The sequence below is a fragment of the Xiphophorus maculatus genome, chromosome 15 (assembly GCF_002775205.1).
Source record: "Xiphophorus maculatus strain JP 163 A chromosome 15, X_maculatus-5.0-male, whole genome shotgun sequence".
Lineage (NCBI taxonomy): Eukaryota > Metazoa > Chordata > Actinopteri > Cyprinodontiformes > Poeciliidae > Xiphophorus > Xiphophorus maculatus.
The window spans coordinates 6,909,178-6,924,714 of record NC_036457.1 but is presented as its reverse complement, the minus strand read 5'-3'; the positions used below and the strand labels follow the sequence as shown (position 1 = coordinate 6,924,714).

Below are 15,537 nucleotides of genomic sequence, written 5' to 3'. Positions count from 1 at the left end.
GAGGCTGCATAGGTGCACATCAGTCAAAGTCTCCCTGCTATTTTTGATGCCTGTGATCTCTTTCAACTGTACAATGAAACTGCCATAAACAGAAAAAGAAAAGGTTTGAGGAGCTCAAGAAGTTTGACATGTTGACTTGGCCTCCAAACTCCCCAGATCCCAATCCAATCATACTTCTGTTGGATGCCATGATGGCCTCACCTCTGGACTTAAAGGATTTTCTAACATTTTAGTGCTACAGCACACCCTCCGGGGTCTTATGGAGTTCATGCCTCAACGAGCCATAAATTCAGCAAAAGAGAGACCAACACGCTTTTAGGAAGATAGTCCAAAAAGTTTTTTTCTGGTTTGTGTGTATTACAGCTATTGTATTGTATTTTTTGCTTCTTTTAACCCCAATTTAAAGGTGGTTTGAAATTCATTTTTGGCCTAAAATACTATTGTCCATATGCATTTAATTTAGTATATTAAAGCTTATTCAATTAGAAGTTAAACCCTAAATTTGTTTTTATTTTAGGGTCCATTTATTTCTTTCCTTCTTCTAACTTTAGAGGTGTCTTTCTCACACTGTTTCTCCTGTCTCACATCAACTCCCTGCAAAACCTTCCTCTCTACATTCAGGAACCTTCTCATTTCTTTTCCTTTTTTCCTCCTCCTTCCCTGCCAAGTTCATATGCAACCTTTTCTCTCCAGTTCATCTGTTATTCCCTCCTCTGCAGATGTCCAACTCATCTCAGCCTTGCCTCTCTAAGTTCATCTCCAAATTGCTCAACCCGAGTTGCCCTTCTGATGCACTTATTTCTAGTTGTCTCTGTTTTGGTCACTCCCAGTGGAGATCTAAACCTTTTCAGCTCATCCAGGTTCACCCGCAGTCTTTTTTTGTTAGTTTCACCCTCTCCAAATCACACATTGGGACAGGTGTTACTACCATCTTTCCTTTTATTCTTGCAGACACCTCTCTGTCACAAATAAACCTTTTCTTTTGTCTCTGTACACCCTGCCTGCTGTCTGTTCTTGTGCATCTTTCTTGTAATGCCTGTTGTTTCAATTGCTTTAATATGTTTTACAGTTCCACCTGTTTTTCATCTTATTTGCACAAATTTTCTCCTGTTCCTACGTGCTTTCACCTTCTTCTCTCCAAAGCACCCACCCACACATACTTCTAGAGTATTTTCCATTTGCTTCCTACTCTCACCACATATTACAACGTCATCAGCAAACATCATAACCTATGAGCAGTGCTTTTTGACCTATTAATCTGTCTCATACAGTTCCACACTTATGACCTGTTTTACTTTTACCACACACCTCACCACTATCTCGCTGTCCTTGTTCACTTCCTCCACTACTCTAACAGACTTCTTTGCAACACCTGACTTCGTCTTAAAGTACAAGAGCATCAAACACCATCTGTGTGTCCTGAAATTAAGCTTATCGAGTGTCGGCTCTGATAATGATTTTTTCTTTCTCGTTGAAAGGGTTCCTTATATGACAAAAAGTTCTTTTCAAAAAATTCTAACCTGATCATTTTCAAAATGTCAAGAATATTGAAAATGAATGTTGTATATTATCTTGGATGGTGTGTGGTGATTTTTTTTTAAAAATATGGTATTTTGTTAATTGTAAAGCAATAGATTAATTGAGACAATATTCCCATAATAAAACATACCTTAAAGCCTTTATGTTTGAGAATTTCTTCCCTATTGCACTTATATTTGGCATCTTTTTGAGTTTTCCATTTCTCAACCAGCTGGTACTGATCACACATCCATTGCACCTAATCCCTTTGCTACAATTGTGGAGAGTCACAGCAGGTATGAGAAATGCAATGCTGCGTGTGTGGGGAACTCGTTAATCTGTCTCTGTCATCTGCCTATGTTTTCTTAAAGGGTGTACTTTTTTATTTTTTACAGTCTGAGCTGCCAGTTTGCACACCAATAAATGTTGCTTTACATTTTCTACTTGTATAAAACCTCTCATTTGATAAAGCCACAAAATAATTGTTTTGTTTCAGTGTAATAAAGAAGCATGAACCTATGAAACATCAATAGTGGTTCCTCCAGTGAGGTCAAACTGTAAACATGGAAAAGCAGCATTCAGCTTTTATTAAAAAAAACCTGACATTTAGTGAATAGAAATAACTTGCATAATCACAATTGGCCTTAAACTGAAAATGTTTGCTCTGCTTTTATCTTGGATATCAAGCAAGAAAAATGTAAAGATATAAATTGAATCATAATTTATTTTGCAAATACTATGGATAAATTGCACTCTTGAAATTTCTCACTTGGGTAATTAAAAAAAACCCTATAGTATATTTTAATATATAAGCCATGCTCTAATTATGCTAACAAAAACAAGTTTATTTGGAAATAAAATGTAATCTGAATTAAGGCTGCAAACGTAGTTTAAACACCACTATGTGTGATTTGTAGCTACCAGAATTCTAATTAGTACACACACATTCACAATGTTTTCATAAAAGCAAATTAGGGACAGTGTCCAGCTCCTCTTAACTACATGTTTAAAGAGAGCTTTAAAAACACATTTTCTCCACTGTTGAATACAATTAAATGTAATCCACTGCATGTCACTTAATGAACAAATAAATAGCTGCTTCCAGCATCTCAGAGACATTTCTGCATAGGACTAAGTATACTCAAAGATGTAATATTGACAATTAGCGTACTGTAATTTTCAATATCTTCTCATAAGTGAATCTAAATCTAAATGCACTTTTAATTCTGGAGAGAAATATCATGGTACAAGCTCTTTAGTGTAAACTCTAAATGTAATTTTAACTACTTTGCATCCGTACCTCATGATGAGCAATACTATAAAGATAAATTGCACTAGCAGTGGTAGCTGCAATCAGAAAGTTATCAGTTTGATTCTTGCTACCTCCAATTACATGACTAAAAAGGCAATATGCAAATTTAGTCCATTTAGCATTTAATGTGAGGTTTTTACGACGGTTAAAGTAGGAGTTGTAGAGTTTGGTTGTCATATTTAGGAATGAATTTCTGTGCCATTCCTTACTGTAACACAGTTGAATCAACACTAAATGAGTTTCTGTGATTGGCCACCATATTGTCCAATGGACATAGATTCTCAAGTAGTGTGTCTATTTTACGTCCGTTTTACAATATTGATTTTCTGATCGCTCAAACATCTGATCTTGGTCTCGTTCAAAGCATTTTTAAAAAATTGGTGTTGGAGTCCCTGACTAAACTCAGCTTCCACTACCTGTTTTCTGTGTTTCATTTTGTTTGATCTATTTTGGCCAGCTGCATTCATAATGTTAGCCATCCAGTGGTAAAATGTTATGAAGTCATGAAAGTTTGTGGGGGGTTTCTGTTCCCTGTGTCCAAACGCAAGTCTAGTATTTAAATTGAGATGTTCAAAATTTAAAGACAATTAATTAAACTGCAGCGATTTTGGTCTGTAGTGTACAGCTCAGTAGTTACTCAAGAATATTGTTACAAATAATATGTTACAGCTGTATTCACAATACTAGGTATAACAATAAAAATATATTAAAACCAATTCTTCTGGTTAAAGACCTCTGAGTCTTTAAAGTTTCTACATTTGAAGGCGGTTTTTTAGTGAAAACAAAGGCAGCAGGGCTGACTTTTTAAGAGCTTTTCATCTTTTCAGCTCCTCTCCGTGAATGAACAGAAGGAAGGATCAAGGATTTTACTTTGATTTATTGTGTACAGTGGTTCCTGACTTAGTAATCAGTTGTTGAGGTAATAAACAGTTGGATGAACAGTTTGATTACACTCCAGTCTCTCTGGATTTCACTAAAGCCTATCAGGTTTTCACTGATCTTGTGTTTTATCTTCAGTGTTAGCTGTTTGAATTTAGACAAATGGTTCAATGTTGATTACATAAGCAATGTAAAACCTCCATAAAAACTGAAATAATATTGATTAATCACTGTACTGTAACATTGGTTAATTTCATTTGACTTCCTTCAAATTATATTTCAGTTTTATGTAACTTACAGGACAATTGTCCAGATGGGGTATTTACTCACCAACAGAACGGCTCTATGTAATAAGAGATTTTACCTGATTACTTTCACAGTTGAAGATAAACACTTAGAGTAGAAAATCAGTTCACACTTGAAGTGTACGCTCATGTCATTTACAACTTTTCCTTCCTATGACAGCCTAATATTGTCCTGAGAGAACCATGCAGAAAAACATAAAATATTAAAGTTTAAAGGGTCTCGATGCTTCATGCACTGGCAGCATGGATCCAGGAAGACTAGAATCAAATTAACACTATTCAAGTGTTCTTACCGTGACCCCACACTGGTAAGATGGTTTATTTCTGGAGATATTTTTAACAGTCACCGATCTTATGTTGCTGAGTCTCTCAGAGGGGATTACTTGGGTGAAAAAGTAATTTTCCAGTAACAGTATTTTCTTCCTCGCTTCATTTTCCTCTATTCTAAATTCATTTACTTTAAACAAGATGGAAATATTGAATAAAATTGTTTTTAGTTTAACATGGACCGGTTCAATTTTAAAACTCTAAGGACTGAAAGAGTATTTTTTTAAAAAATAAATGTTTTCATTTTAGCATATATACAGCCCAAAAATGCTTTTCCCAAAGATCTTGTTTATAAAAGCTGTGCTTAGCGCCAACATCTGACGAAATAACGCTTTGCACAGCATGATTGACTTGCTCCGAATCAGTGGATGGAAACAGGCCAAATTAGCATTTTCTTTTTTTCTTTTTTTTTTTTTTCCCCTCCAGGGGGTCTTTTGTGGGCTCTAGTGTCCCTTATATGACAGTGGGCTGACAGGAGGGGGGAAGACATGCGGCAAATATAGTCGGGTCCGGGAGTCGAACCCGCGACTGCCGCGTCAAGGACTCAAGGCCTCCAAATATGGGTCGCGCTAACCACTACGCCACCACGGCACGCCCCAGCATTTTCTTTTTTTGCGACATTTTAAAAGTTTGCTCAAAACTTGGAAGAAGATTGAATGAAAACATAGTTGATGTTTGACTGTTGTACGATGTTGTTTTTGTGAAATGCTGTTAGTTTGAACCACATGTAACTGGACACACACCCTGAAATAAATGTTTACTTTTGTCTCATCATTCCACAGAATATGTCCCTAATAGTTTGGAGATTTTCGGGTTGGTTTTTGGCAAATCTAAGTGGAAACCATTTTTTTCTCTTTTGTCAGCAGTAGTTTTTGCCCCAGATCTCTCACATTGATGCCATTTTTGCCTAGTATTTATTTTTAATTTTTTGTTTGTGGATAATAAACAGATCATAACTGAGACAAGTGACATCTGCAGCGCTCTAGATGTTGGTTTTGTTTTTTTCTACATTAGTAGGTACTGACTCTCACTGTGTTTTGCCTCAGTCATGAAGGTTTAGAGTTGAATTTGGAACCCTTTGCAGACTGAGGAAGGTAATTGACATCGTTTTTAATCTTTTTCTTGAATTTCTTAGCGTTTGAGAACTTTTAACCAATTTAATGTTTTCAGACAGGTTCTATTTAAGTGTTTCTCAATTCTGTGGTTTGTCAATAGTCAGGTCTGGGTGTAGATTGTGAACTGAGCTGAGCTTACTTTGTCATTTACCAAGGGAAGTAACAAGTAGATCCATGTTGGTGCAGATGGTTTTTTCACCCTCTGAAATGAGAGGCACCCCTTGAAAACTACTGCTTCTATTCATTCAGATTCTCTTTGCTGTTAAAATGTTGATGATCTAAGATGCGACAAAAGGAGATTTTGAAGAGATGTGTAAAGGGTAAAACACTTCTCACCAATATGTAACGTCCACACAGGTAAAAGATTCTGGCGGCACATTGTTTTCCCTTTGCATGTTTTTTTGCAGTCGACTGTGCTGGAGAAACATTTTGGATGTCATTTAGTTATTTTTAATTACCTGGGAAGTCCTGCAAGGGATTAGCTGTATTTGAAACTCTGTCAATGCTCCCAACTTGCTGGAGACAGTTTTTTAATGAGAATAATTTATTTTTGCGTTTCAAGTTATTAAATGTTTCTATAAGTACTCTTGACTAAGATAAGACTATGTTTTTTAAAATAAACCTTCTGGTGTTTGTGTGAAAAGTGGGTTGTAAAAGTTGGTGTGGTTTGACGGATTCATTTTGTGGGGATATTGCTCCTAATTGCTCAGTTTTTGCACACATCACAGCTTGATCAAAGCAAAAGTGTTTTGTTGGTATTTTGTAATTAAAAGTGGTGTGTCTGGACCTTCGTCTTTTCTCTGTCACAATAAAAGCTTTTACGCATTCACACCATGTTCTAGTTCAATTGTTTGCAACGCATTTACAAATTAGAGGTATACAAACCCTTTCTTGCTCCAGTGTGGTTTATAGTACTCTACCAAATTTCAAGTGTGGCCTTTCTTAGCTAACCACAGTTTGTCTTTGAAACATAATAACATATTAGATCTTCAAAATAAATAAAAGAAAATTGCAGGAATTGTTTGTCTGGAGGGATTGTACTGAAGCAAAGCAATGCTAAAATAAAAAGAAAAAATGTCACATTTCCTCTAATAGTTTAATACCCATTTCTACAAACTGTATTTCATTGGGCAATTATGTGAACTGGATGACCACCACTTCTCCAATCCTTAAAAGAAATGTGTATATTATGCATGTATAATATTTTTTTACGTTCAAATGTTCAAATGATTTTGAACTTTGTGTACTACAAGTACATGTTTCTGAACTCTCTTTTATGTTCAATGTTCATGATTTAAATTTTGACCAAAATAATAGTGATTTCAATGATAGTTATTACAGTAAATGTCTGTTACTATTATCTATTTTGTACACTTATTTTAATTTGGAGACTTTTCCCATTGGATTTATTCATCACCACCCAATAAATCATACTTGTAGATCTGCATTTTTCCTTTGTAATACTTGTTCCTCAAGGCTTTATGCTGGATCCCAGTTTGATTTCATTTTTACATGTTGCATCCAGAGTTTATCCTTATAATGCCCTTCTTCTACTACGTATTCCAGTTTATTTCATTTCTGTCTGACTTTAAATAAAGATATTAGGAATGTTTCAAAGCTTGTTTTGGACTGTTGCAATGAGATTGGTGCATTAGGGATTTGAAATTCAATGAGCTTGAGAAATTTGCATATTTATAAGATTTGCTATAAAAACCAAATATTCTATTGGGGTTGTTGACCTCAGCAGACTAATCTTAAAAAGATATCTTATCTTTTGAAAGGCCTTAGTATAATTTTCTTTAGAAAATAACTTACTTGGCTTTTTTTCTGTTGCAACTTTGCACCGATGTGGGCACCCATGTGTTTACGAAGATTTTGAAAACTATATAGTTTTTTTTTTCAATGCGAATGGATTCTTAAAATGTCTTGGATATGTGCATAAGGATTAGTCATTTCCTAAACAAAAAAGCTTGTTAATGTAATTTTTAGATTATGTTTTATTTGGAATGAAGATGTTGCGTTTTTTCTGTTTAACTAAACATCCTCCTACTAGGTTGTCTAATGTAACTTTATCCATTCCAAAATATGATTAGTGTATTGTTGCCTCATAATTGTAAGTATGTAACAGTGCTAACTCATTCTTCACAGGTACATGATGCTGATCAATGGAAAAAATGAAGTTTTCATGATCGACAGGGACAACTCAGTCTTCCACATAGCAAACCTCGAGTTCCCTTTCCGGAAGGATCTACGCGTCCATTTATCCAAAACTCTGCTGGATGGGGTGAGGAGGCTTTTTTCCCCCCTTACATATACGTGTGGTCATTTTGATTTTTAAATTGATATATGTTCTGTGGGTCGTCTTTCACTTTCCCATTTCCTGACTCGAGCCTGCATGTCCATTCCACATTCTTATGGAATGCACCCAGTACTCAGTGTTGCAGAAAATTGTCTCCATTTTGCAAATCTTAGGTGAAAGCATGTGAAGCATGTGTCACTGCGAAGGCAGTAGGGTGACAGGAACATGATCATGCGTGTTCTGGAGAAATTGCTCATTAATTGTTTCACAGTTTCGTGTGTGTGTGTGTGTTTTGTTGTTACTCCTGTTGTGCAGGAGTGGCTTCCACTCCTGCTGGAATATCAGGGCCAGCCTTCCACCGACATGTTTGCAATGCGTAGGTCACGCAGCTTCCCAAAGCAGCAGGTGGATACTTATGAGTCATTTTACTCTTCCTCCGTGAATAAAGGGAGGAAATTGGTTACTTGTCATCAGAAATTCGATGAGTAAAATGAATTTCGCACTTGTTTGTGTTTAGGGGAACGAATGAGAAGATAAGAAATACACTCTCTGCCTTCTGTTTTATTTTTTTGTGCTTTGCTTTTAATTTTTTTTCTCCTGTGTTTTACTGTTTTATGCAAAACAGCCTCCTATTTGCTGAACAGTTATGGACTATAATATGGTGAATTTAGCTTCCACGCTCAGGCGGGACGTCTAATTGCAGTGTATATTGCTGCTCATTTGAAGAAGCTGCACGGATGGTTTTATGTTGCCACAAGCTTTGTTTTGACTCCTGTTTATTCATGTGTTGATGCTTCTGGCTCTCGGTTTGTAGAGGCTGTCTTCAGCTGTTTATGAGGAGCTGTGAGAAAACCGGATTTTTCTTTTGTCTGAGATTTCAGCTGTGGCTCATGACGGTGATCTTTATCTCTACTTGCTTTTACTAGTACTTTTTGATGATCTTAATTTTATTTTTAGTGTAGATTTTGAATTAGGCCGCCTTATAGATAAAATTCCTGGTAGCTTTCCTCGGCTGCATTTGTGCGTTCATCTGTTGCTGCCTGTCTTTGCAGTGGTTCAGTGCACCAGATGCACAGTGATGGCAGCTTCTGCAGTTGCATCATTTCTCCCCCTCAGCCCCTCTGTCGGCGTTACAGAGGAGCTGACAGATTCCTTACTTCATTTCTCCTCTCCACCAGTCTGGTTTTGGCAAACCTTATTAAATATTCAGTTCCCTTCATAAAACATACACCACCTAGAATTTACATGTTGTTCTCTCTTAGACTTATCAAATTATTTGAAAGCTATTTAGTAAGTTTAGGCTTTTGCAGAGAATTGTTGCATATTTTGAGTCAGTATGCAGTAGTCAAAGAGAGTAACAGTAAATAGTGTTGTAATTATGGTAAATATTTACCATATATATTTTTTACTTGTAGTTGATTGCCTTGCTCATTTTACCTTAGATGCATAGTTGCTTTCATCTTTGATAAAAAACGGCGTCAATTGCAGCAGCTTAGTCGGATGCTGAAATGAAACATTTTGTGCTCTTCTAAAGTGGACTAATCTCCTGCAGCAGAGAAATGTTAGCTGGAAAAAGGGCCCCACATTTCCAAACGACATTTGGCAAGTAAATTTAACCATCTGTCATCACTGTCCAATGTTTTCCCTACAATTTTGCAGCCTGTTGGTGCGCACTGAAGGCAGATGAGGCACTGGTGTGGTTTGCTGTTGTGCTCTTCGTCACTTAGACAGAGTGGCAGGTGCTTTGCAATTTTTCTGTCTTTTTTGAAAATAATATTGCAGGTTGGTTTGACGACCTACTGAACAGAAATTTAATGAAATAAATTTAAATATGTCTGTTTGCACTGTGTTTGGGTTAAATCTCCTTGTAACATATGTGCTTGAGTTGCACACAGTTCCTACACAGTCTTACAAAGTCGGGAGAAATCAGGAAATTGGTTTAGATGCTTTTCAAGGTCAAGTATAGAGAAAAGAAGATTTAACATTGATAAATATTCACATTTCAAGTTATTGTCTTTAACTTTCTATGCATAATAAATATAAAAATATTTATGATTTGTTGGTCCAATTTGTATATCCATCATCATTTTGTTCAACCATTCCTCCATATGACTGTTGCCGCCCACCCATCTGTCCGTGCTTCCTTACATCCATCCACTAATTTGTGCTTCCAGCCACCACTTTGTGCCTATGTTCATTATGCATCCATCAGTTTATGAATACTTGCCTATTTACTATCATTTAGTCAATAATTCTTAATGCTACATCAAGAAACAGCTCATTTTTTCATTCAGATTTTAATTCCAAATCAAGAGGAGTAGCCATTTTGATTAGTAAAACAGTACAATTCTCGCCCACTGATGTTATAGCTGATAAATATGGCAGATATGTGATAGTTGCTGGAGTATTGATGCAGAAAAAGGTTCTTCTGGTGAACATATATGCTCCAAACATTGATGATGCTGAGTTTGCAAATAGATTATTGAGTAGCCTCCCGTTTTTGGATTCTCATTTGCTAATTTTAGGGGGTGACTTAAATTGCGTCATTGATCCAGAGCTAGACCGATCTAATCCCCGTAAATTAACTAAATCTTTAATGGCTCAAGCATTCTCTGATTTCATGAGGCAGAGCGGTCTTATTGACCCATGGAGATCCCAAAACCCAACCAGTAAAAAATTTTCTTTCTTTTCCAAGGTGCACCACTCTTATTCCAGAATTGATTATTTTTTTATTGACCAAGCTCTCAATTCATGTGTAGTTTTCTCTGATTATTTGAGTATAATGATATCAGACCATGCTCCTTTATTATTAGATATTCAGTTGACTTCTTATAAACGTAGTCGACCGCTGTGGCGGTTTAATTCTCTTTTACTGGCAGATGAAGAATTTTGTGACTTTATTTCTAATGCAATTGATGAGTTTCTGGTGTTTAATAAGAATGATTCCACTTCTCATTCACTGTTATGGGAAACACTTAAGTCCTATCTTAGAGGACAAATAATTTACTACACATCTCTGTCTAATAAAAGACATAACTCGAGGCTTACTGAATTGGCAATAGCCATTGCTAAACTTGATCAAAGATATGCCATAAGTCCCTCACCAGAATTATTTAAAGAGCGTATGGGTGTTCAATCAGAGATTGATCTAATTTCTACCAATGAAGCTGAACGCTTACTTTTACACAGTAAAAGTTCATATTATGAATACGGCGACAAAGCTGGTCGTTTATTGGCACATCAGTTACGGCGTCAGGTCAACTCTCGTATAATACCTAGTATTCAAAATACTCGACAGGTAATTACAACCGACCCCACCGAAATTAATGATACTTTTAAATCATTTTACGCTTCTTTATATTCATCAGAATTTCCCACAGATAATAATAAAATGGAAGAATTTTTTCAAAGTCTTTCCATTCCTGCTATTGATATGGATACTGCCAGGAGCATGGATTCTTCACTCAGCCTTGTGGAAGTAATTAATTCAATAAAAGCGCTGCAGTCAAACAAAGCCCCTGGCCCTGATGGGTTTCCCATCGAATTTTATAAAAAGTTCATAGAAAAATTGGCACCACTATTATTGGCTATGTTTAACGAATCTTTAGAACGCAAGACTTTACCTCCAACATTAACACAGGCTACTATAGTTTTACTTCACAAAAAGGACAAGGACCCAACTTTATGTGGTTCTTACAGACCATTGTCCTTGTTAAATGCAGATGTAAAAGTGCTAGCCAAGTTGGTTGCTTCTCGTTTGGAGAGGGCCCTCCCTTTGGTTATATCTGAAGAGCAAAATGGCTTTGTCAAGGGGCGTCAATTATTTTTTAATGTGCGCACCCTTTTTAATGTCATCTATTCAAAGCATTCTTCTGATATGCCCGAAATGGTCATTTCCCTGGACGCTGAAAAAGCATTTGACAGGGTGGAGTGGGAATACTTGTTTGTGGTTTTGAAGAAGTTCGGATTCGGTGATACATTTGTTTCTTGGATTCGTCTCCTTTATGCATCTCCCAAAGCCAGTGTCCATACTAATGATATATACTCAGATTATTTCTCTCTTGGGCGTGGTACACGTCAAGGCTGTCCGTTGTCGCCTTTGCTCTTTATTATTGCAATTGAGCCTTTGTCTATCGCATTGCGCGCCTCTCCCTCATTTAGAGGGATTTTTCGGAATGGGACAGAATATAAATTGTCCTTATATGCAGATGATCTGTTGCTTTATGTATCTAATCCCGCTATCTCTGTCCCCACTGTCTTGCATATCTTAAATAATTTCAGTTCCTTTTCAGGCTACAAATTGAATTTGGAAAAGAGTGAATGCTTTCCCATAAACACTACTGCCTGTGATATTCAACACTCTGACTTTCCATTCAAACTCAGTCTCACAGGATTTAAATATCTTGGTATAAATGTGACACGTTCTTTATCTGGCCTTGCTTCTGCTAACTTTTCGCCTCTTATTACAAAGACTGCGTCTGATTTCCAGAGTTGGCGTAATCTTCCTCTCTCTCTTTTGGGAAGGATTAATGTTGTCAAGATGAATGTCTTACCTAAATTTCTTTTTCTATTTCAGTCTATTCCTCTTTTTATCCCAAAAATCTTTTTTGATTCTTTGGATAGGTTGATTGGTGGGTTTATTTGGAATGGGAAACCTCCTCGAGTTCGTAAAACATTATTGCAAAAATGTAAACTCAGTGGTGGACTTTCATTGCCTGATTTTCAATCATATTATTGGTCTGCGCACATACAAAAAATTAGTTATTGGTTAAAATCCTCCAGTTCTCCTTGGTGCAAATTGGAACTATCTTCGTGTGCTGGGTCTTCATTGTCTGGTCTAATTTTTTCTTCATTACCTATAAAACCCTCTTTATTCACTAATAATCAAGTTGTTCTTAATACACTGAAAATCTGGTTTCAATTTAGAAAGCGTTTTAAGTTTGTTGGTGCCTCATCTTTATGCCCCTTGACTAACAACCATTTGTTTCCTCCATCTCTTTCTGACCCATCATTTTCAGTTTGGTATGATAGGGGTTTAAAACAAATAAGAGACCTATATACATCAGGAGTATTTGATAGCTTTACAAATTTATCTTCCAGATACAATTTACCTGGTACGCATTTATTTCGTTATTTACAAATTCGGAATTTTGCCTCTAAATGTTTCCCAAATTTTCCTTCTATACCCCCTGAACAGCCCTGGGAACAGATTATTGCATATAATCCACTTCAGAAAGGTATGATTTCAAAGATTTATCGTTTTATTTTAAATCTAAGGGTTGATTCTTTTGTCAAAATTAGAAATGCATGGGATAAAGAGTTGGGAATCCAGCTGACCCAAGATATTTGGGATGACGCCATTGACAGAATTCGATCTTCCTCATCTTGTGCTCGTCTTAGTTTGATTCAATTTAAAGTTGTACACAGGATTCATTTCTCTAAATCTAGGCTTTCTCAGATTTACCCGGATGTAGTGGATATATGTGATAAATGCAAAGGCTCTCCATGCAATCTTGGCCACATGTTCTTTCTTTGTCCCAAATTATATAATTTTTGGTCTAATTACTTCACAATTATGTCTTCTGTTCTGAAAGTAAATTTGCAACCTTGTCCATTTGTTGCCATATTTGGTATCCTCAACCCTACCTTAGTGCTAAGTTCTGCTCAAATGGAGATTGTTGCTTTCACATCTTTATTGGCTAGACGTACTTTACTGTTACACTGGAAGTCTGATAAATGTCCCTCAATATCCCTCTGGGTTAAAGATATGATGTTCTTTTTGAAGTTTGAGAAAATCAAACATACCCTTCGAGGGTCTACACAGAAGTTTTACCAAAAATGGCAATGCTTTCTTTCCTATATTTCAAACTTGGAAGTTTTGCCCAATTGAAGGTGCCTGCTGCTGAATTTTGTGTTGGTTATAAGTATGGGTAGTCATATCTGATGAGTATATTTTTTATTTTATTTTCCATCAGGTTGACTTTGAGCTGAGATGGGAAGGGGGGGGGGGGGTCGGGTTTTTTTTTTTTTTTTTTTTTTTTTTTTGTTTAATTTTCTTTTCTGTTGGAAAAAAAAAAAAAAGGCTGAAACTGCTGGATTGTAATTTTGGAATTTCTATTTTTGTGTAAATGTACTGAGTGTATTGATCAATATGTATCCATAGAGAGATGTTTATGTATGTTTTGGCTCTAATAAAAAAAAAAAAAAAAAAAAAAAAAAAGAAACAGCTCATTACTTTACTGGGAATAAGAAGCCAAAGTTCTTCTTTCATTTTATGTTCCGATCTGAAAACCCGTCGATCTGTTAATTCCTAAATCTGAATGGTCTGATTATAGAATACCTTCGTGCATCCACAGTGTCTCAAATTATTGTTTAAATGTAACATTATATTATCAGAGCTGTTTTTATACAGATTAACCAATATACTAATCTTTCTGATACTGATCATCAACATAGTGAAGCTAGATAATAAATCTCTTCCTGAAGCCTTTCAAAAAAGACAGAAGACACATTTTGAGCAATTGACATTTTTTGTTATCAGAGAAAATTTCTCCACTTCTGATTTAAAATTTTATGCATATGGCCTTGGATTTTATTCTTCTGACTAAACGTTGCTGCTAACTTTTCATGATATCACCAACTTTTGAACTTTATAACTAATAGGTGTTTTCCCTTCATTTAAAGTACAGGAATACTGTTTATCTTCAATATTACATGAGAGTATAGCTCTCTACATTGACTACTGGTTGATTAAGGCCTGCAGTCCTTCTTCCTCTTACGTTTGCTCAGCAGTGATGACAGTTAGTTTTTTTTGTCACTCAGTTGTGTAACATTTTCCTCAAAACTCATCTTGACTGAGTGTCCTGCAGCACTGCCGCACCTGACCTCAGCTTGAGAGCTTTGTATAATAAATGAGCGGTCTATTTCTGCGTCATGGTCTTCTTCACCAGACTCTTACCTCAGTTTTAACCATGCATGCACGCACACACACACACCTCCCCCACTAGTCTTTTCCTTGACGTTGCTGCAGGCCTCCCCTTCCCTGAATGTCCGTCCTCCGGGGAGCGCTCATATTCCAGCGTCTCATCCTGCAGAACTTGAGTCAATAGGACTTTCACAGTGTTGTGACAATAAAATTGCTCACAGTTCGAAGATTCCTTTCTATTATATAATGTTATTTTGAGGAATTTGAATCATGACTCTACCCTTTATCCTTATTTCCACAGGAGATGATCATCGACAAGGTGAATGGTCAGCCAGTCCCTCGCTACTTGATATATGACATCATCAAATTCAATGTGAGTACAGCGGGCTTTTCAGAGTAACCTCCTAGCCCTGAAAATTTTCAAGGTTAAAGTGTTAGACCACTTTGGAGGGAACTGTTTAATTGCCTCATTCCCCTTTTAAAACAGAGGAGCTCATGCTCTTTTGGGTTTGTCGTCAGCAGTTAAAAGCTTGTGAAATGTGGAATTATTGCATCATGGGTTTCATCAGTTTGTCAAGAAGAGACATAAATTAATCCTGAAGAATTAAATTCCCATCCAGCAGGCAGTGCAGCAGCCATGCTCTAAGTATTTGTTTAGAGACGGTAGCTTTCTTAATCTGCAGCATGAGGTGGATAGCATAACTATGCTGTTCTCACACACAGAGAGACCTCCTTGCAAAAATATTAATACTGCTGTAATTTTTTTTACGTTACAACAAGCTGTAATTGTTATTAAGCTGCAATTAAAGCAAAAGTTGGTTTTACAAAGTATTCACTAATGGGAGCTGGATGCAGGT

The 15,537-nt window shown here is 36.4% G+C and overlaps 1 protein-coding gene across 1 annotated transcript in view; it reads left to right on the top strand.

The window, feature by feature from the left end:
- Positions 1-15,537, top strand: part of rngtt (RNA guanylyltransferase and 5'-phosphatase) — a 102,447-nt gene that overhangs the window by 17,891 nt on the left and 69,019 nt on the right. Inside the window, exons 9-10 of the mRNA XM_023347884.1 lie at positions 7,605-7,740; positions 14,982-15,053. Coding sequence (XP_023203652.1) covers positions 7,605-7,740; positions 14,982-15,053 — 208 coding nt within the window. The remainder of the gene's footprint in view (positions 1-7,604; positions 7,741-14,981; positions 15,054-15,537) is intronic.